The sequence below is a fragment of the Amblyomma maculatum genome, chromosome 4 (assembly GCF_055883805.1).
Source record: "Amblyomma maculatum isolate TAMU_Amacu chromosome 4, ASM5588380v1, whole genome shotgun sequence".
Taxonomy (NCBI): domain Eukaryota; kingdom Metazoa; phylum Arthropoda; class Arachnida; order Ixodida; family Ixodidae; genus Amblyomma; species Amblyomma maculatum.
The window spans coordinates 56,254,607-56,276,986 of record NC_139347.1 but is presented as its reverse complement, the minus strand read 5'-3'; the positions used below and the strand labels follow the sequence as shown (position 1 = coordinate 56,276,986).

Sequence of the window (22,380 nt, the reverse complement as noted above, 5' to 3'; positions counted from 1 at the left end):
AGGCACTGCATGCACATCGCTCACTGATGCATGTAGTACACATAGGTGTACACACAAAGCTTTCCGAAAATATGTAATAATCGGATGATATTGATTATAAGTTAACAGAGTCACAACAGCTTTAATCGCGGTACATAGGTGTCGTAGAAATCGTCTATATTATGTCAGCCTCTAACATTTATTTCCACATTACATATCACACATTACATATGACAATTTCAGTGACAGACATATCATGCCATGAGGTGGATGTCTCGTTTGATCGGGTGAAGGCAGGTATAGGGGGAACAGTGAAATGTGCACTTACTCTTTTATAGGAATCATCCCGACGCCTGCAGAAGAGAGAAAGAGAGGGGCAATAAGCGTCCAGAGCATCAGCACGCGATGGAAATTGCGCCGCTCGTAAATGAAGACGACGGAATCAAGCAGGCGGTTTAGATCAGAGCTTTTGAATTACACATTGCGAAACTCCGCTTCAAAAAGTGGCTAGTTTTTGTATCCATTTTTCAGATGCTTATGAATTGTCGCGCCATCTGGAAGTGGTCAATAGAAGCTTTTTGCTATTGCCGGCATTGCCTTTTAAAATTGCATTATTTTCTCTTCGTTTGCATCTTAAACAACTATATGGCTGTTATCTTTAAGAATTTTCGTTAAAGCAAGTCTTCAACTAACTTTATTATTCATGGTGGTTGTGCTTGTGAATTTATCAACAATCTGAAAGTTTTCAATTTACACGCAGTTTCCTTTAATGGCCGCGGGCGCAGCCACTATTCGTATATACACCCAAATTTTGACCAATCAAAACCGCCGTTTTTTTTTTTTTTATACATGGGCCCTATGGAAAGTTTCGCAACTGGTAGTGCTGAAGAGCGCTGGTTTAGATAACACGCGCCACAAAGAAGGCAATCAAGACGTCGCGTAAGATTGCATCCAACTCACTTTTGACTTTGAGAACAATGTTGGGTTTCGCCTTGAGCAGCGCCAGGACTTCTTCATGGATGAAATGGTCGATGGGATAGCCATTGATGCGAATGATCTGGTCTCCTACCTGCGAGCGCCGAGAGGAATAGACACTGAGAGATTGCAGTTTCGTTTGCCACAAAGGTCAGTGCTCTAGCGACCTCAAAAACATATAAGCGTGCCTCCGGCTTTGAAATGTATTCATAATTTTTTCTTTTTTCATATCTACAATGGTTGCGATGTAATTCAAACAATAAGAGAAGTAAACGGATGATTGTTCAACACAAGAAGTGCTGCCCTTCGGTGTTTTGCGAGGGAGGGCTGGCACTTCGCCCAATGAATTGCCGTTTGCTTTCAGCCCTTTCCTCTCGGTGCAGACTGAGTGGAAACGTGTTCATGTTGCCAAGCCACTACAAAATATGGTAAGCAAAACGAATGCCCCAGATTTCGGGTAAGATAAATAAATGTTTGAGAAAGAATGCAACAGAATGCTTTAACGTAAAAAAAAAAAAAAAAAGAAAAGAAAATGTTCGCGCGCAACAGGCCGCACAGCTGGGAGCCTGGCGTTACGCAGACTCCGATTTCATCACAAATGAAATTGGGGGCGGAATGAAAGCTCAAGCTAAAGATGAACAAAAAGAACAGTCAGAAAACGAACAATAGAAATAGCGTTCTTTACCACCACAGAACGCCGCTTGCGCGTACGCCAAACTACCGTTTAGCGCGCGCCCTCCCTGCTGTTTTTCGCGCGGTGCAATATGCTCTTTTGACAGCGATCACAAGGGAAGGCGGAAATGCCGCATAAGCCGCACGTAGTAAGCGCTCGAGCGACCGAATTCACCCAAGAGAGAGATGGCTTCCTCCTCGACTCACTCTTCGCCTCCACTCCTCTCGGCACGCACGCACAATATGCGGTGCATGTGACCGGGCCAAGGAAATGCTGGCCGGCCCGGCTGAGCGTATCTATTCATCACGCACCAGCCAGCCAGCAAGAGGAGAATCGGGACCGCGAACGTGAGCAGCGTGCGCGCAGGTCACCCTGCGGAGCGCGCCGAGTCAATTGATGGAAGAAGCGCGGATTTGCCGAGCATTATTAGTGGACGCGCGTTTTTCCCACGCCTGCATGACACGAGCGCGCGCCAGCGGTTCGGCGCCGCCGCAAGGGTGTTATATGACGCGCGCGCGTGCGTGCACTGAGTAGTGTAAAGGGCACGTCGCACCTTTTCTGCGCGCTTCGTCTTCTCTTCTTCCGGCATTTATTGTGTTAATTTTTTTTTCTTATGTCGTCTTTCTTCTTTCGCGTGGCGTGGACTACCGGTTGAAGAGTGACTTCTGTCACGTCAGCGTTATTGATTGGGGTTCGTTCCCCTGGTGGGCAAAGCGTGGTACGGGTTATACGGGTGAATTCGAAGTGAAGGGACCTCAGTTTTAGCCCGGTAACGCCCGGCGTAGAATATACGTGCAGCAGAGCGTAAAACTGTGAATAACTGCTAGCGCGCTTGAAGTAAGTGTTGCTTGCTGCAGCGTATTTATGAGCGCAGTGCCAAAGTGTAAGGTGCTAGAAAAGAAATGCAGCAGACCCATTATAATACAAGTACGGCCGACCAACATAAAATTTCTGCCGTCGCAACGCTGCGTTGACAGATGATGAAGCACTTTTGAATCCTGCACTTGATTTCCAGAATGCGTCTGCGTAATTGCGCGCAGAGTTATACGGTCTTAGGCGTTCGGAAGTTATAAAAATTACCTCGTATCAATTACACAATCAATACATATTCGCGAATGAACCTCCCCAGTTCCTCATATATCTGTGATCCAGCGTCTATCAGGGATGCATTCTGGGAAGTTGATTACTGTTATGCAACGTTTTGAATACCTTTATGAGAATGAATTGGCTCAACGGGAAATGTACGGGAGAAACTCATTGTCTCCATTATTCGTGCTCGAGTTGAGAAGCCGAAGATTGCGCACGTGTTGGGAAGAGAGAAGAAAAGGCAGCAAGTACCTTCTGGAAGTCGCGATGCTGCTTTACGTATCTAGAGGCGTGGGTTTCGTGCCCACCTGCTTACTTGACGATCACCGGGCATTGAGGATCGTGCGGTGGTGCCTGCACCTATCGCTATCGCACAGGTTCTGCGCCGGTGTAGGGACGCCGCAAATGTTTCTTATACCTCGAAGGTTGTGGGGGAGAAACTCCGCCATGTGAAAACTACGAGAATCAGACAGCTGGCGGCAGCAGTTCTTCCATTGAGAAATCCTGCCTCATATATTACCTGGACGCAGGGCAGGAACTATATGATCGCTCACTCCTGAACTTCATTTCTTCATCCTTCATCGCGTACCCATCTGATGCCCCTATGAAATAAATACCGTTAAAGAAAAAAAAAAAACAACTCCGCGAGAAGCACTATGTTTAACTTCTTTAGTCTTTCAAGTTCTTAGTTCGCCAACACACGTGGCAAGAAATGCAAAAAAAAAAAAAAAAAAAAGCATAAAGAGTATCTAAAATGAACGATTCAGCAAAACGTGCCTCACCCTATCCCCGCTACAGCACGCAATGGCTGCAGTTCAAGCAGCCCCAGCAGCTTTAGCGTGTGTACCAAGTATACGAGAGACAAGTGTAGCGTAGCGAATGATCCAGCGACTTTCAGGAAGAAAATGTGATGGCAAAGGCGCGAAAATGAAATAGGGCACGCGCGTTTGCTGCGACGAGAGTTATAGGCACCAAGCGAGCCCGAAACGTCCTTTTCAAGAACCCCCACACCATCCGGACACGGATAAGGTGTGCGCACACACCGAGACTAGGTGGGTATACCTTCGAAGATGCCGACATCCAAGCGTCAAACTGAGTACACCCGTACGTGACGATGAACCGTGGGCGGCCGGGAGCTGTACACGCAAGGCTCTTCGCGCAAAGCCTGCGACTCGCTCACGCGGGCCCCTTGAAAGAAGGGTGTCAGTTCGAAAACAGGAAGAAAGGGGGAGGAATGAAAATAACTCATAGGCGGACGAAGAATTTTGAAAGAAGAATATCGCAAATTAGAAAATAGAAAGGAAGAATAAAAAAAAAATAAACCATAGGCGGACGAAGTAACCGCACGAGTAGACAGGCAGGATAGGTGGAAGCTCAGCGGTCCGTGCATGTGCGGAACCGCGCGATGCCACGCCGCAAGCAGCGGACATTCATGGCCCCGAAAGTGCTTGCTCGTTCCATTTTGGGCTGGAAGATCGAGCCAGTGAACACGGCGAAGACCTCGGGAGCCACGCACACTTGCGTGCGGAGTCGGCAGCAACACGAGAGGAGTACTGCGTGCACACAAGGTGAGAATAGCCAAGCAGAGATAGTGGCAAAGAAAAGAAAAGATCAGGAACCGGAGAGAGCCAAAGACGGAAGACCGCGCATCGGCCACAATGGACCACCGGCAACACAGCGCGTGCCATCGTCGCAGCTAGCGCGCGAAACGAGGGAGAGACACAAATGAGGCCATTTGCTTTAGAGTAAGCCCCTAAACGCACGCAACCCGAAAGCAAGCGATGCGGTGATGGAAAGAGAAGCGGGAGTGGAGGAGAGAGCGGAAGAAGAACCGTAAAGTTACTGCATTCCTGTAATAGACCAAGGCGGATAGTGAGGGGGTACGTGCTCAGATACACAGCTGCGCCAGCTAGCTATAGCGCAATTGGACCGACAACTGTACGGAGCCGGGAAGACAAAAAATAAAAATAAAAATAAAAAAATAAGAAGAAGAGAATAGACGTGAAAAAGAAACTCAAAAGCAACACAGCAGCACCTTGGCGCGCATGAGCTGCTCACTGACCGCCGCGACAACCATTAAGAACAGCCGCGTTGCGCTTATATGCCTTACATACGGGGCCCCGAACAAGAAGGCCGGTCGGCTTCCTCGTAATATCCCGTTGTACACCTCAACTATGCACTGCTTGGCTGCTTTGAGAGCGGTGACTTTTCCTTTGTTTATTCCTACATTCCTCGGCCTCTTTCTACTTTGTCGCGTGCCGCTAGAAGACTTACAGCGCTTGAGAGGAGTGCAGCAGCAACAACACGTTCTCGCGACAAAGAGACCGACTGTCGTTGTACCCCACGTCAGCAGCCGGAAGTTAGCAACCCAGCTGCCCCCCCCCCCCCCCCCCCCTCGCCTCCACCCTCCTCCAAAAGAAATGTCTAGAAAAGGAAGTACGCCACACTCGTCGGCTGTGTAACGACAGAAGCTTCGTTTTGGTGACTCGCAAAAGGGAGCATGAGGAGAACGATGTGAACACACTGGTGCGGCCGACGTGGGGGCAAACGAAGCAAGGAAGGCGTTCTAAACGCCATGAATCGACCAGATTTTCCTGCTCCGAACGTCTCATGCCATGGATATCTGACTTTCCTGCTAGGGGAAATGTGCGTTGAAGCGGACCACCCATAGCTACACGCCGTGGGTAGTCTTCACATATCTATCTCATTCTTCGTTTCCCCCACTCTCTCTCATCCCCTTCGCACGCACGCACGAGAGAGAGAGAGAGAGAGACAAAAGGGAGCAGCGAGTCGAGACAACACGATCCGTATTCCGAGCATGCGTCGTTTTCAGAAGTGTCGTTTTCGCTCCCTGACTTCGAGACACCTGATTGGTGGAAACACTGGAACCGGATGTCATGTCAATTCTGTTGCCACCACTTCCGGTTCCGGCGTCTCCACCAATCAGAAGAGGGTGAAAACTGCGAAAACGACACAAACTCGGAATACGGACCGTAATCCATTAGCTTCCGCTTTCCGTTTCATCTGGCCGGATGTCACCCGTTAATAATTAAGGGGGTATTATTAACGATGCGCCCTTAACGGTGCGCACACTCCCAGACACCCTTAGAGTGAGTGGGGGTAGCTGCTCCGGTCGCAAAGGAGATGCCCTCGACTTGCGTGGCAAGCTCAGCCGGAATTCAGCTACCTTGTAGTGACAGAAGGGGGTGGTCGTTTGGTGCCCAGCGGTCGCCGGTTCAAACCAGAGTAAGGATCGGAGTCAGAAGTAACAAACAAAACACAATTTATGTACAGCAAGAGACGATACAGAGGAATACACAAGATCACTTGAAATACAACAGACGAGAGGTTCACAGAATACAAACGCTAAGCATGCAATTACACAGGTATCCAATAACGTAGAGGCTTTACAACAGATGAAACACGAGAGAGTACATAAACAAACACCAAATTGTTCACCGGGCACTGTTGCAGTCCGACGCCTCAAGAGTCACGATGTGGCCGCCATACGAGACGAGCGCCGCTCCCTTGAAAGTCCGTGGGCTTGCCAGCAGCGGGTGATCCCCGGGAGTCCAGCCGAAGCGCGAGCACGTCGCAAAACACTTGACGAATGACTGACTGACTCATCAAACGGCGCGGTCTCTTTAAATAGGGCGCGCCGCGTCTGTTTGTTAGCACGCGTCAAAGCTAGCGCGCACACACACTTAGCTTCGCTGGTTATAGCGCTCTCTCTTCCTCCCGTCGAGCCGCGCGTCGCCATTGGCCAGGTCCCATAGAACATGCTGGAAAAATCTGGCTGATTCCAGTCCGATGAACCACCGTCCTCCCCGGGCAATGGGAAAGAGGGTGACGGCAACGCGTACAAAGCTACGCGCTCTCCCGCGCGGGGAAGGGGGCTTTTCCCTACATGCTTTCCACGCGACGCCGCGCGGGCCTCGCGCCGTGCCGACTTGATGAAAATGGGCGCCGATTTCGTGACACTGCCCCTCCCTTAAAGAATATTGTCCCACAATATTCACAACAACCACGAACATCGCGCGCACATGCATGCGCTCACAAGTATATGGGGCAAATGTCCATAACACACATTGCACAAATTTCACAAACTGTAATAACCTATTACAAAATTTGCACATCAATGCCATGAAATTCACAAACAGCACCACGCTGTCGCCAGATACACATAGGAATCAGCAACACACAGCTTTTCAAATGCGAAGCGCACGAACCTAAATTCTGAGCGTAATTACAGCCCGCGATCAGTGCGTGACACGCTTCTGTCCGCCAGAGATTCTGCCTTCGCTCTAGGCTCTCGCATTTGAGACGCTTCTATGTTCCCTGATCGGGCTACTGAAAATTCCCTGAGGCAGGACTTATCCTCTTGCAAATCACACAACCAATGTGTGCCGATAATTGCCCCTACAACCAGTAGCGCCGACGGATACACGGGAACGTGTGCCAACGCGCACAAACCAACAAAAAGAATCACTGTAATAGTGTTCTTTCCTAGGCACCGGTATTCCTTCCGCTGAAGGTGAAATATCCCAAGTAAAGCCCCCATAAGTAGGACAAACACTTGGGCTACCTGCATCAACGACGGCCTAGGCATTCCTGACTTTATTTCCCGTGTTGCCTCTTTCTTTTCGGTTTCCTCCTGAGGTGCTTCCTTTAGTTTATTCTTGTCTCGAGGCTTTTCTTCCGGCTTCTCATGGCCTTGCTTTCCTCGCCTTGCCTTTTTCTTTTTAGATTCCTTGCAGCGCACAGGCGCAGGACCTTGATCAGGATCCTCGGGAAATTTTGCACCCTTGATATTTCCCAACACCAAATCGTAGATAGGGCGTTCCATGCACAGCGCTGTCAATTTTCCAGAATAGTATTGCGTCTGCACTTCCAATTTTGCCTCAGGGAGTAATTGGGTTGAGCCGTCAATTAGCCTCACAGGGCATTTCTCGCCAGTTAGATCATTCTCATGAATCAAACTGCGTCTAACGATTACGGCACTGCTACCTGTATCTCGTAGCACAGAAACTGATTTTCCTTTTATCTTTCCCCTCGAAACCGGCATCCGATTCACCGCAGATCCAGGTTGTGCATGTACTACGGCGTTCACCACCCGGATTTTCTTGTCCTTCCGATTAATAACCTTCTCTGCTTCCTCCTCCTCTAGGTCGCGCACCACGCGGACTTTCCTGCCGTTCTTAAGCTCAACAAAGCCATCGGCATCTTCTTCCTCCAGGCGACATTCCGACTCTGACAGAGTCCTCGCGCATGCCGCCTGCGGAGCTGCCTTGTCAGCGCCGGGACACGACATTGCTTTGTGGCCCTTCTGTCCGCATTTCCAACACGAGGATGGATTGTTGATTACGAGTTTACGGCAGTTAGGTGCGATGTGGCCTAGTTGTCCGCAGAGATAGCACCTTGGGGTTGACTTTACAATAGGTTGTGTCTGTCGGAATTCGGTCTTCCGAGGGGTTTCCAAATTTACAATTTTGCTCAAATTCTCGCCTCCCTGGGCTTCCAAATACTGGTCTGCGAGCTCCATCATTTCATCCAATGTATGCGCCTTTCTTTCTTTTAAATAAAGCGACAGACCAGGGTGACAGCTGCCCAGGAATTGCTCCTTAATTAGAAGTTCGCGAAGTGCGCCATATTCTAGTTTAATTTTTGAGAGTTCAGTCCAACGGTCGAAATAATGACTCAGTCGCGCAACATACTGTGTTGCCGTTTCACCGTCCATAGGTTTTCCAGTCCTGAACTTCTCACGAAACCCATCCGTCGTAAATCTAAACCTTTTAAGTAATGCAGCTTTCACTTTGTTATAGCTGCCTGCATCCTCAGGAGGAAGTCTTCCAAACACACTTAATGCTTCGCCGCTAAGGCAAGTGCTCAAGATGGTAGCACATTCACTGTCTGTCCAATTTGCATTTATGGCGATCCTTTCGAAACGCAAGAGGAACGCGTCCAGATCGTCTCTTCTCTCGTCGTATTTCGGGATCAATTTACTTGCGTCTATCCGCAAGCTGCTATGTCCTTCACTTGCGCTATGCACTTCAGCTAAACCGTTGCTGTTCCCTGAGTTTTGGAGCTGAAGTTTCATAGTAAGTAATTCCTTTTCTCGCTGAAATTCCTCTTCCCGCTCCTTTCGAGCCCTCTCTCGTTCTTTTTCTGCTCTTTCTCTTTCTTCCTCGGCTTCCTTTCGAGCCCTCTCTCGTTCTTTTTCTGCTCTCTCTCTTTCTTCCTCGGCTTCCTTTCGAGCCCTCTCTCGTTCCTTTTCTTCTCTGTCTCTCTCTTCTTTTTCCCTCTCTTTTTCCTCTTTTTCTCTCTGGCTAACCCATTTCCGCAGTTCGGCACCGGACAACCCCAGCTGGGTGCCAGCCTCAATCAACTCTTTCAGATTCATCTCTGAAGCACGAACCGTCTGGGTGTAACCTAAAGACTGCTTAGCGAACCTCGCCTAAACGCTTCCGCGCGGCACAACCTCTCGCTATCGCTCTGCTGCTACACAGTTTACGACCTCTTCGTAAACTCTTCCAACTCGTTCTCCGTCCTCTGAGCTTGAATGCACCAAACGTCCTGTCGCGGACGCTAGAATAATTGTCACCCGTTAATAATTAAGGGGGTATTATTAACGATGCGCCCTTAACGGTGCGCACACTCCCAGACACCCTTAGAGTGAGTGGGGGTAGCTGCTCCGGTCGCAAAGGAGATGCCCTCGACTTGCGTGGCAAGCTCAGCCGGAATTCAGCTACCTTGTAGTGACAGAAGGGGGTGGTCGTTTGGTGCCCAGCGGTCGCCGGTTCAAACCAGAGTAAGGATCGGAGTCAGAAGTAACAAACAAAACACAATTTATGTACAGCAAGAGACGATACAGAGGAATACACAAGATCACTTGAAATACAACAGACGAGAGGTTCACAGAATACAAACGCTAAGCATGCAATTACACAGGTATCCAATAACGTAGAGGCTTTACAACAGATGAAACACGAGAGAGTACATAAACAAACACCAAATTGTTCACCGGGCACTGTTGCAGTCCGACGCCTCAAGAGTCACGATGTGGCCGCCATACGAGACGAGCGCCGCTCCCTTGAAAGTCCGTGGGCTTGCCAGCAGCGGGTGATCCCCGGGAGTCCAGCCGAAGCGCGAGCACGTCGCAAAACACTTGACGAATGACTGACTGACTCATCAAACGGCGCGGTCTCTTTAAATAGGGCGCGCCGCGTCTGTTTGTTAGCACGCGTCAAAGCTAGCGCGCACACACACTTAGCTTCGCTGGTTATAGCGCTCTCTCTTCCTCCCGTCGAGCCGCGCGTCGCCATTGGCCAGGTCCCATAGAACATGCTGGAAAAATCTGGCTGATTCCAGTCCGATGAACCACCGTCCTCCCCGGGCAATGGGAAAGAGGGTGACGGCAACGCGTACAAAGCTACGCGCTCTCCCGCGCGGGGAAGGGGGCTTTTCCCTACATGCTTTCCACGCGACGCCGCGCGGGCCTCGCGCCGTGCCGACTTGATGAAAATGGGCGCCGATTTCGTGACACCGGACGTATGACAAAAGCATGAGACGAAAGCGGCGAGCGGCCGGTCACCAGGATCACGAGATAACGGGTCCCGCCGTCGTCGACAGACGTCAGTCGCACGTGCCAGCTAACATATGCTGGCAGCAACATGCAGCCAATGATGAGACTCTGTCGCCAATAAGCCAATGGTCCGGTCACTCCCAGCGAATGCGTGAAAGCTGCGGCTCCGACACCAAACCAATGAATGCCACATGGAATGAAAGGTTATGAAATACGGCCACGGCGCCGACTCCAGTGACTGCGGCCTTCAGTTCGTTGCACCGCGACACGAATTCAGCGCCGCAAAGACAAATTCAACAAGGGCTACGCGCACGAAAACAAAAGCATTCTCAAACCTGCGCGCACACTGGTATCGAAAAGAGAACATGTATAATGTTCGCAATCGCCTCGTTTTGCTCCGGTTACGCGATCCATACATTTATCTTTTTAATTTACGCGCTTGCGACCCGCATATCGGATACTACAGGCAGAAAATACGAGCCGCCGACACCTATCGCCGCCAGCAGCTTGTTAGGGAGCAATTCAGGTCGTCGTACATCATTCTTGCAACCGGAGAGCTGTCCGAGGCGCGCGCTTTACTTTTTATTATGGACTAATTTATTCTTGCGCGCCGATACAGCTGGTACTGGCGATTGCTACAGTAAACGATAACAAAGATCGTATATTAATGCCCGGGAACGTTATAAGCAACGATCAGACTGCGAGATCAGCGCTCAGAACTATTCCTTGCATCACGTAACAAACTGGGACGGTGAAAGCGTCTCTTAAAGGTCGCCTGTCGCTCCAGGACTCGATCATGAATAACCTGGTAGACTGAAAATGACCTTGCAGCAGCCATTAAAACTTTAAAGCCCGGGGCCGCTTCCGAGCACCGTCAAACAGGCGTGAAGGCGGATGTCTAATTTAATACGGGTTAGATGCGGTGTACCAAATATCACAGCTCTGATGCGAAATAATTAAAAAGAAAAGATCGTCCAATTCGACATCACCTTTTCTTTTTTGTTTTTTGTTTTTTTTTTTTTTTTTAGTCGTCATCCCCGACTTTTTTTTCTCAGCGGGAAAGGAAGAGAGAGAACAGAGAAGCAAAACTTTCGCAATACATTTGTATGTTTTTATTTCACGAGGATGATTATGTTTGCCAATTATATTATATAGCGGGTGTGCCCACCACCTTCAGAAATACGAGCAGAACGATGCCTGCTGCGTATTGCTTACAGCCGTTTTGCACACCTGAAACCGTTTTTTTTTTTCGTTCGAACTAATTTACTGGTTTATTATTATTCATTGGTAAATTTTAATGCATGGACTTGAGATCGTAAATGTGACTTTTTAAATTTCGACAGCACTTTCAGAAACCCGTGATTTCTTATACTGCAATAGGGTGAGCTCGAAGTGCATTGTTTTATCTACCTCAGAGAAAGTCCGCAGAAATGCAAATTAACCCAAGTGCTAGCGCATTCAAGCGCCGCGATCCTATTTCTCGTGTCGAACCACGCCGCAGCAGATGATTTTTGAGCACTCACAAGATGACTGAGAAGAGCGCACCGACTGTGCTACGTGTAAAACCCGGCAGACGTTATAGCTGTCTATCGAAAAAAAAAATATTATTATTATTAATAACAGTAAATAAAAGCAGCTTCTGACTACTCTCAGATCATGGGCCCGAGCGACGTGCAAATGGAGACAACATTCCTAAATATGGCACACCGAAAGAGGTCGAATGACACGTCGGTGAGTCGCGCCCGAAGATTAGCCAAAGGTGGGCAGCGGCTACACCTGGAAAAAGGAAACAAGAATCCGCGAACGGCACCAAAATAGGCTCGTATCACAGCTCCACGCTGGCGCAAGCGGTCGGGCCTCTCGCGGATGTATTTCGGCTGCTGCAGGCATCTTAAATGCTTCGCGCAGGCGGATATATGCGGCGAGGCCTCGGCGAAAACGTCGCGGAAGAGCCCCCTCGCATGGGTAGATATGAATGCAATAAGCCCGACAAGTCCGTTGCGATATATACAGGAAGAACGACTTCTTCACTGCGGAATAGGCGTCCATCAGGAAAACAGGCATCGCGTGTCCGACAGCAGCCACTGCGGACACCAGAGACGCCAAGTTTCTGGATATCAAATGCATTTCAAACGGTTGTCGATAACGCGGAGCTCCACGCACAAACCGTCGGTGAGAGAATAGCGAAGCAGTTTCTTTTTGCAGCATGCGTTGGAATTGGTTCGCCAGCGAACTTCGTGATCTCAGTTTTTTCTTACGAGCTTGAATTTAACTTACAACGCGCTTTTGCCGCTTCGTTTTAACGCGTTCTTCAGAAAATGGGGCGTCCTCATTGTCGACGTTGCGCAAAAAAAAAAAGGAAAAGAAGAAAAAAGAAAACAAAAATGACATCATGAGCTTGCCTCCGGCAGGTGATATAGTTGGCAGGCGACATGGCCGGACAATGATTGGTAAGCGGGTCGTGTGAAGTCATGAGACCACGTCATGAGGCCACGTCATGAAACCACGTCATGGGACTACGTCATGAGACCCATGGACATTTGAATCCCGAGTCAGAGAGGCTATTCATGTGGGCCACGCACGGTATATTATTTCACAAGATGTGGCAAATTTCGACTGTATGCTAATGAGCACGTCCGAGATTTCAAGAGGCACAAGCTGGGGGATTCGTGATTAGGTGAGTAGCAAAATTACTGCGTGCGAACGAGCATCCTCAAGAGAATTAACCGCGGACGGGAACCATTAGCGTTATCGCGTTAAAGGTAACTTAGTTAGGCTCGACTTCTATGCAGGTAGACCATTATTGTGTCATCCAATATCCCAATACTTTTTTGCATTCCCGTCACCGGAACGAATATCTAAAACGGAGTAGGTGCATAATAATAACCTCGGCTACTCATTTCCGTTAAAGCGGTCAAAAAAAAACAATAATACGCGCGGAAAAATGACATATTTATGACGGGAAAGAGACAGAGCATAAACATTGTTCAATTAGAAGTAGCTGGTGTCCCCAGTACACGTCTCTTGCGCATGTAAACCATAACGCGCACAACGCATTTTTAAACATTTGCGCGTAATTTTTTTTTTTCGTTTGAATTTATGCATTCTTTCTGAGAGCATATCTGCATTTTAATCTACCAGATTTCTCTTTTCTCAACCTGATCAACTCCGTAAGCCGGTTCCGTTCGCGCCTACGAAATCAAGGACAGTTCATTCAGTCTTTGAAAAGAACGGGTTTTAACGTCCGTGATGATGGCGATGAATTTCTGTGGTGCAGAGGCAGCTGTGGCCAAAGAGCGCCGTCGCACAAGATGTTTTTCGCCAATATAAATCGGGGTTAAAGACTTATTTTCTAGCCTTTCACCTCAGATAAGTCGGACACTACAGATAAGTGCTCCCTCTGCTACTCGTAATCCGCAGCATTTCGTTTCACTGAACACACTTACATAAAAACTGACTTGAATTTGAAGTGCGTCACCAGAAAATATAAATTTTTTTCTTTCTGATCTATTCCTCAGCCGTGCTTGACAAACGCAAACTACCAAATGAAAAAAAAATGATCAGTATTTCATCAATAGCTTCATCAGCAGAACAGCCATCCCATCGGTAAGAACAATACGCAATGCTTGGGATTTGGTGTTCATTTCGGAGAATTCAATGAATGGCCCATTCTGTATTTCTCTTGTTCCTTGTAATCTGCGAATTGCCAACTTTAACGTCGCGAGTGGAGACCTTTCGCGTTTCGCCGTTATCGAAACGCGGACGCCATGATGGGACCCCGGCCTACTTCACCGCGTCGAGACCTGCGTTCCGCTCTGGGCATCCGCAAAAAAAAATGTGCAACAAGCGAGTCCCTGCAAGTAAAGTGTAACCGTAGTATGGACCGTAGCCTGTATTTAGACGAGCAAGGCGCCTTGCGTATATATTCAGCAACGAATGCACGAAACAAGCAGAATGCAACGGCGGAATGATGCTGGACGCGTGGCTACCGCGCTAACTGGAAGCGTGGAAGAACCAGTTGAGAGGGCCATCTAAATGAGTGCGGCAAAGGCAGGATGCCTTTCTGGCCAAATTGCTTCCGGCGTGGGTCAGCCAGGCCAAATGGCCAGCGTATATATCACTATGCCGTCGACGACACCACGCGGCGAAAGCTATAGGCGCCTTGGTGGACTGAGTCACTTCGCGATTTCTCCGGCAAGACCACAGTCGGAGACAACTGTCGTCTTTCATGGCGACGGCTGCTTTCGCGCGAGTTTGTTCCCCGGTTAAACTGTTACGAAGCGGCAAGCCGATGAAAACAGGAGAACAGAGGACAGAGAGATGATGTTTGATGACAGTGAGATGACGTTTAATGAATTGATGCCGGGCCTAGCGCGAGCGCTCCTGTCCGCGCCACTGCCCGCTTCTTCGTCCTTGCTCGTCCGTAATGAGCTTAAGCGGGTGAAATGTTTGAAGCTTGTAGTTTAAGCATGCCAAACATTTTGGCTCTAGCGTTTGAAACACTAGCGTATTAGGCGATTAAAGCTGCAACGGTTTCCGGGCTGCTCCACACAACACAGTGCAGATAGGAGATAGGAAGGGGGGGGGGGGGGGGGGGGACGATGACGTTAGGTCTGTACCGGTACATGTCTCGTATAGAAATGCTCTAAAAGAGTATAAACAATGCTATGGAAAGCAAAACCCTATAGAAGCGTTGTTTCGCGACAACCGACGACACGACGCAAGGTGTGGGCGAAGTTAATGGAGATTAGAAATGTTACCATTCTCCGCTTTTCTTCATTTATTTGTCAATTACGTCATCAATGTGGTTTGGTTTGCAGGGTTTAGTTTAACGTCCCAAACCGACTCAGATTATGAGAGACGCCTTAGTGGAGGACTCCGGAAATTTCGACCACCTTTTTTGCACCGCACAGTACACGGACGCCACTCTATTTCGCTCATCGAAACGCAGCCGCCGGCGGTCGGGATCGAACCCGGGTATTCCGACACAGTAGTCGGGCATCTTAACCACTGCACCACCGCGGCGGGGCACGTATCAGTTTGAATGTCAGCGCAAATTAAAAAAAAAAAAAGGTTTTGAGAGCAGCCTTTCTAGATTTTAATCCTTGAATATCGCGGACTTCTCAAAGTGATGCAGCTGTTTTCTTATCAGAAAATTAGCGGATCGGGCGTTGGTGCGAGCGCTAAAACAACACTGGAGAAGAAAGAACATACAGTTTGTCCGTGTTGTTTTACAACTTTGAATAATGTCCCTTTAATCACTCACATAAATGTCCGCCTCTTTTACCAAGGACAAAAGTTCTAAATCTAGACACTGTGAATTTACATGAAGCTGAGTCAAATAGTGTAAACGCTGCAGGCCCAAGGGTACTCTACACTGCCGACGCCAGAGATGAGCGACGATGTGTGCGCACCCCACTTTTTATTTAACGCACTGAGCATACGTTGACGCACGATAGCGCTGTATACCACTGGTAACAGAAAGCGATCAATTACATTCGCTTGCCATATGTGTTCGCATTGATATACGAAGTATTGACAGTGTGTGTGCTGCATTGACAAAATCTCTGCGAGACAGCCAAAGCTAAAATTGTGCGAGCCGTGCAGTTGAAATTTTCCCTCTGCATGCTCTAGAAATAACAGCGACTGCATCGCACGCATAGTATCGTATCGGGCATCATTGTTTTCTCCGCGGTAACTTTAACGAAGCATTCAGGAAGTTTGTTAAGGGTTTAATCTAGCTCGGCGCGTCCAAACACATCTACAACAATACCTACCCTAGCGAAAAAAATGCTATGAGTCACAATAGCATCATACAAATTTCTCATATAAATCTCACATAATCTCATAAAAATATCATTCCACGTACGAGAAATATATGAGATTGTATGAGATTTGTAAGAGTAGTATGAGTTCCATATGAGAAATCTGTATGAGGTTATTGTGACTCATACGGTTTTTTCGCTATAGGGCAGTGCACACTTTCTCGTCATGCAGGGTATTTGATGACCATGCAGAATACATAACATCCTGAAGCAAACTTTACATGCGTGACGTCGTGATATTAAGCCGGGGAAAAACCATTTTAGATTACTCACTGGGTTATTCTCGTCATACAAACACATCCTTATTTAGCTCAAACGCCTTCATCCAGCACCGAAGGGTGCTCGACATGATTTTTTTTTTTTTTTTTTTTTACATGAATCGGTTCGAGTCCGACGGGCCAGGTCCAACCTTTACGGGCTCATTCAACAAAGGATGCAAAGCGTACCGTCGAGAAACAAGAGATTAATCCGTCAGGATCACGAGCGGCCCATTGGCCGATGCAGTATACGAAATTAGGCCATGAAGCTGCTTCTGGGCCTATCTGAGTAACACGGCGCTATGGCTACTGCCCAGCCATGCGAGTCGACATGAGGAGCGTCACGCTAACGTCTATAGATACGCGCACGCTAAAACAACACAGCGTGAAGCTACCGTCCGTTCATAAGGTGCCTAATAGGGGAGCCCATCGGCTTGTGTGCGCAGGCTGCATCGCGTACGAGCGCCTAGTATACGAACGAACGAGCGAGGGAGGCACGACTGCGATGGCTCGATAGCGATGCTCCGCTGTAACACCTTGACCACGCGGGCGCCACTGACGTGGACGACGACCTGATAGGCACAACGATCGTCCCGCGCTGTATCCATCAAGGCACGATGCGCTCTACGATTGCCGTGCACACAATGGCGGCTTTGGGTAAATACCAAACATAAAACAGGCCTTTCACCGCCGCTGTCTTGCATGGCTCCGCTCCATTACATGTTGCGCGCGGAGGCGTTGAGACGGGAGTCGATTGGGTCACGCCACGCCGAGGGTGCAAAATTACACCGCTTCCCTCCCTTCGATTTGAGCAACTCCCCGAGTTTATAGGACTGCCTGCAGAGTGTACACGGTGCATTGTCCTATGCGATTCAGTTTTTGTTCTTTCAACTTTTCTCCTTTTCACTGGGGTTGGGGATGCGCGCATGGGTGCCGCCGTGGGAAAGACTCTGGCGCAATTTGCCGCTGGACCAAAGACCGGCTCGCGCCAGGAATTCATGTAGTACTGCTCTGCATGGGTCATGTACCCGCATCGACGCTCGGCCGCATACAGGAATGACAAATAAGAGAAGAAGTACTTCGCGGAACCAGAACGACAAAATTCTTCGTTGCCAATGCAGTTCGAAGACTGCTGAAACGGTGAGTTTGAAGAATAAAGCGTTCTATACAGTGAAGCAAAAAGGGATACAAGCTACGCGGGGAGGGCTTGGTGCTGCAGTCTTTGCGAGGGCGGTGTTTGCTCGCCGCCCGAAGCAAAGCTTGCGTTTCCATGCAGGGCGGGAATTAATGACATGAAGCTCGTCAGGGCGAGTGAGTGAAAAAAATTACAAGGGTTCAATGCTGCTGAACCAAATATTGAGCGAAAGCATTAGCTGCGGGTGACCGTGCGGTCGTCTTCTTCTCTTTTTCTTCTCCCTCAGCCCACATATAAAGCCCCGCTTTAACCAACCCATATTAACGTGCCTTAGTGGCCTATAGGGGTAACGTGAATGCCAGGGTCCTGGCAGGCTGATTCTGACATAAACGTCCCATGTGAAACGAGAGACCCAAGTTGGCAGCTCCTGCCAGCCCTTGTGTCACGTTGGGTATGACGTCACAGTGTCACGTGGGCAAGACGTAACTGCGGCCGGGTCACGCGAAGGCTTGAAAGTGCGAGCAGTATTGTTTTCGCAATAAAACTAGGCGAAAGGAAACGAAAGCACCTTATATACTTTAGGTGAACAGCAGGACCTTTCAGTAAGGTCATGGCTGGGCGGGCTGAATCACAAACGTCTGTTGGCTTCGTTTCCTGAGATGCCAAGGTGACCACAGCCGCTGAAGCACTGACGACTTTCCTTGAGTCTCAATTTCGGTGATCGTTGCTACGGAAAAGTATATCGGTAAATAGAAAGAAATCAATGCGACGCAGCTCGGCGGAAAATTATGGATTGTCGTGAGCAAAAGTGGTATACAACACTCAGCCAGTGACAGTCTAGAGCTCGATTAATTGCATTGAAATGTCATCTAACGACATGTGTAAGAGACAGCGACAGTGACACATGTATGTGGATAAAATGGGGCACTGCTACTATTGTCTCGATTTTAGATATCTGTTGGTAGATAGAGTTGAGATGCTGTTTTCTTGACCTGCGCCACCGACGGAGTGCTGTATACCACTTTTGCTCACGACTGTACATACGACATCCGAGGTATCACGCAGGTAACTGACAACGCTCCGCGCGTGCTGCTGTTATTCCGAAAAGAGACACGGAAAGTTTGTTTATCGCCTTCTGAAACGGCCCGGAAAGCACCTTCGCATCTTGTCAGCGGGGCAAAGTGTGAGGTCCAACATTCCGACACGACACAGGGGTTCAATGAGAGACGTCATCGTGGAGAACTTCTCCACCAGAATAATTCAGATCGCCTAGAGTAACCCTAGCAGGCATCGCAAAGCGCACGGGCATACTTTGCGCTTCGTCGCCACTGAGATACGGCCGCCGCGGCCGGGATCGAACCCGCCACCTTGGGATCAGCCTCCGGACACCGGCAGATGAGCCACTGCGGCGAGTATTCGTGAAGCAGTGGAGAGACAAACTTTCGCGGAAACTTTTGGCGACCGATGCCGCCTCATGCCCATCTCTGACAGCCAGCTTCGCCAAGCTGAGAGCGACGACCTAGCAATAGCAGCACTCTGGCTGCCCCCCTGGACCTTGGCTGCGCGCTTCCCATACAGCGGCCATATAAGCACCCATTTCCGCGTTGCAAAGCGTCGCCGCCAACGACACCCCCTCCGTGGAAGGAAGAAGACCGTCCTGCTCTTCGGCCGGCGGTGCGCCCTCCTGCATATGTCTCGTGCTAGCGGCACCCACGGCACGCCGTGCCGTAGAGGGGCTCCTCAACCACGCGCGTTTTCCGAGGCGGCGGCGCTGGAGCTGGATGAGGTCGTTAAGTTAGCGCGCGGGCGCCCCTTGGTCGTGTGTAGGGGGCCCCCCTTTCGATCATTTCGTCGGTCACTTCCTGGCCCTTCGGCGGAGGAGATTGCCTCGGCTCAGCTTTGAGCGGTGCTGGAAGGAAGCGAAGTTAAGAAGCAAGCGAATAAGGCCAGGCAGCTCCATGAGGAAATCCGTCGCTGTTCCTCGAGACACCGGTACGTACACCTGGGGCGAGAAATGGGAGGCGCGTGACTCCACCGGTAGGTGTGGCGCACTAGCGTGATGGTGATCGAGTCGGGGGCGATCGATGGGAGTTATACGACGGGGCGGTAACCTGTCGTCAGAGAGTGGGTGCGAGATGGTTAGTGTACGCTGCAGAAACGCGGCGGTTGTGGCGACGATGGTTACACGCCGTGAGCACCGGATCCTAGGTAAGGTCGAGTCAAGCTGCCTTCAGGTGGCACATAAGCAACGCATGAATACTACTGACACAGGAGACTGCAGGCAGTGCGTGATGTTCCCGTTAGCGGGCTGGGTTTGCGCAAACAGAAACCTCTGCATTGCACTGCATTTCGGCTGTTACGGGGGCGTCTAAACAAGCTATAAACTCGTCATTAAAGGATGGGTCACGACAGCTGCCCCACTGTACTACACGACTTTGAGGATCAGTGTGCGAAACGTTATATAATTTGCTTTTACAGATGGCGCGCTATATAGAATAATTTGATGAAGACTAAGACTATTGTGCGGTTGAATTTACATATATAGTATATAACACCAAAGAAACAATTAAGCCATTACCTTTTTTTAGCTTCGTTGCGACCAGGTGTCACTGTAAACGTACGCACGAGAGTTCAACAACTCCGCGTTATAAGAAAGTAATGTTCCAGAATTGATTTGTTCTCCAGCTTGAAGCCAATTCAGGATGGAATACTGCGATATCTATCGGTAATTACAAACATCAAACGAGCGTCACGGCTACAACCTCGTACTCTAAACTGCCCTGTTCCAGGGCATCTGTATACGTCGCAATGCACAACCACGAGGATTCAGATGTCTGCCAACGTTTGGTATGATCGGGACGCTGCCGACCCGAGGAAAGTGGCCTGGACTCATCCGCGCCCGTAGGTGCGCGGCTCAGCCCTGCATGGATCGTATAGAGCTTGAAAATCAGGGCTAACCACGGTGAAATCGACCCAGGGGGACAGCGGAGGAGTGTTCCCATCAGCCATGTGCTGTACGATGACAGTGCACGTTAAAGAACCTCAGGTGGGTGAAACTTCCGGAGTCCTGCGGCGTCTCTCATAGCCTGAGTCGCTTTGGGACGTTAAACACCATAAACTAAACTACGTTTCCATTATGGGCCAACGTGAGATGGCGTTTGCGTAATGTTACGACCAAGCATCCGCAATTGCGCGCTCTATTGTTCGCCTGTGGGCATGGATAAGTTTTGTGAATATGTGGTGATGGTCCAATGGCTCTAAGTGAGCCTGTTTCCAGGAATCCTGTTTTGTAAGCATGTTTTGCTTTGTGGACAACCTGCAAATGCCAAATTGACCCTGTCAAGAGAACGTCTGGAAAAACACAAAGAAACGTCCCCCTGCGGGAAATAGCAGGAAGTGCTTTCTTTCTTTTGTTCACCCTTCCAGTCGAGAAGTGCTATCCTCCAGTGATGAATGCCTCCTATCCAAAGGAGACGACAGAGTGACATGTCCGCTGACGTGCAGGACAAGAAAGGAGCATGACTCATACGGCCATTAAGTGATTTCCCGGGAATGCAGGAAAGATTTGCAATTGTCGAAAAGGGACAATGTTGGGAGCCCTATGCGGCGCCACGTGCACTCGGGTTTCTGAGAAGTAAAACCCCTTTTCAGAACCAGCCTGTGGTTTCTTTGTTGAAGAATAGAAATGTACCTCCTCTCCTCGCCGTTCCCAAGTTTTTCCCGCCAACAAGTGATCACGCCCAACGAATGAATGCCGGACCAGTCAGTGCTTCAGACCATCAGTGCAGTGATGTGTTCGATTGGATGCCGATACCTGAGGGGCGTGCCCTGGATTTGGTTGGTCAACATCTTCAGAGAGGGGCTGGACATAGGGGGGTTTTAAGGACGCTGCAGAGCACGAAATGTCGCTCTGGGCCCTGGGTAAACGGCTCATCCAGTCGCTTCTCGCTATGAACTCTTAACGCTTGTCATTTTGCTGATGTACCCTTCTTTTTCATGTAAATATTCTTGTAAATACGTTTTCTCAAAGTGCCAGTAAACCTGCTTGTACATATTTTACCAACTTCGAAGATTCAGTCCTTCTTCAATCCCGAGTCTCTGCACGCTACCAAGTGAAGGCCGGGTCGACATAGCCCCAGCGTCACGACAACTGGTGACCAGCGTTGGGATCTGAATCTACAAGCCACAACATCTGGTGATTGGAGGTGGATCTGAAGCTACAAGCCACAACATCTTGTGATCGGAGGTGGCATCTCAAGCAACAAGCAGGCGCAACAATCGGCCAACAAGACAGCAGCTCGGAACATCGATCGCATGTGTGGGTGAGTGCTTGGCTTTTCTTCTGATGTGGACCAGGTTCTAGAACAGGGTTAGATTTTAGAACTGGTAAAAAAAGTGTTGAAACGCCTTTAGGTTTGGTAGTTTGCACTGTTGTTTTGGAAGTAGCCGACACTCGGAGCGATCATGGACCTACAAAAGCTGCAGAAACCGGAACTGTTGCAATTGTGTGAGGAATTGGGAATTGATACAAGTGGTTTGGCACGAAAACCCTTGATTATAAAGGCAATCACTGATCTGGGAACCGATGATGAGGAGCTCAGTGAAGCATGGAACCTCATCGGTCAAAAAAAAGGAGCAGCTCAGACAGCAGAAAGAGCGGGAAAAAGAGGAAAAGAGGCGTGAGCGCGAACGTGAGTGGGAAAAAGAGGAAAAGAAGCGTGAAAGAGAAGCAAAAAAGCTGGACCAAGAAATTGAGCTCCGGAAATTAGAACTAGAGTTGAGCAAGAGGTCGGGCAATTGTCCCCAGCTAGCGGTACCTCTTCTCAACAAGGAGGCAGATTTCAAGATGTCAAAGTACATGCAGCCAT

General features: G+C 49.3%; 1 protein-coding gene across 6 annotated transcripts in view; it reads right to left on the bottom strand.

Annotated features, from left to right (window-relative positions):
• LOC146191104 (uncharacterized) overlaps nt 1–22,380 on the bottom strand; it is a 145,606-nt gene that overhangs the window by 30,512 nt on the left and 92,714 nt on the right. For all 6 annotated transcript variants that reach the window (XM_084601578.1, XM_084601580.1, XM_084601582.1 and 3 more), the window contains exons 4-5: nt 940–1,048; nt 308–332 (exon numbers count right to left, since the gene is read on the bottom strand). In XM_084601578.1, the coding sequence (XP_084457704.1) occupies nt 308–332; nt 940–1,048 (134 nt within the window). The remainder of the gene's footprint in view (nt 1–307; nt 333–939; nt 1,049–22,380) is intronic.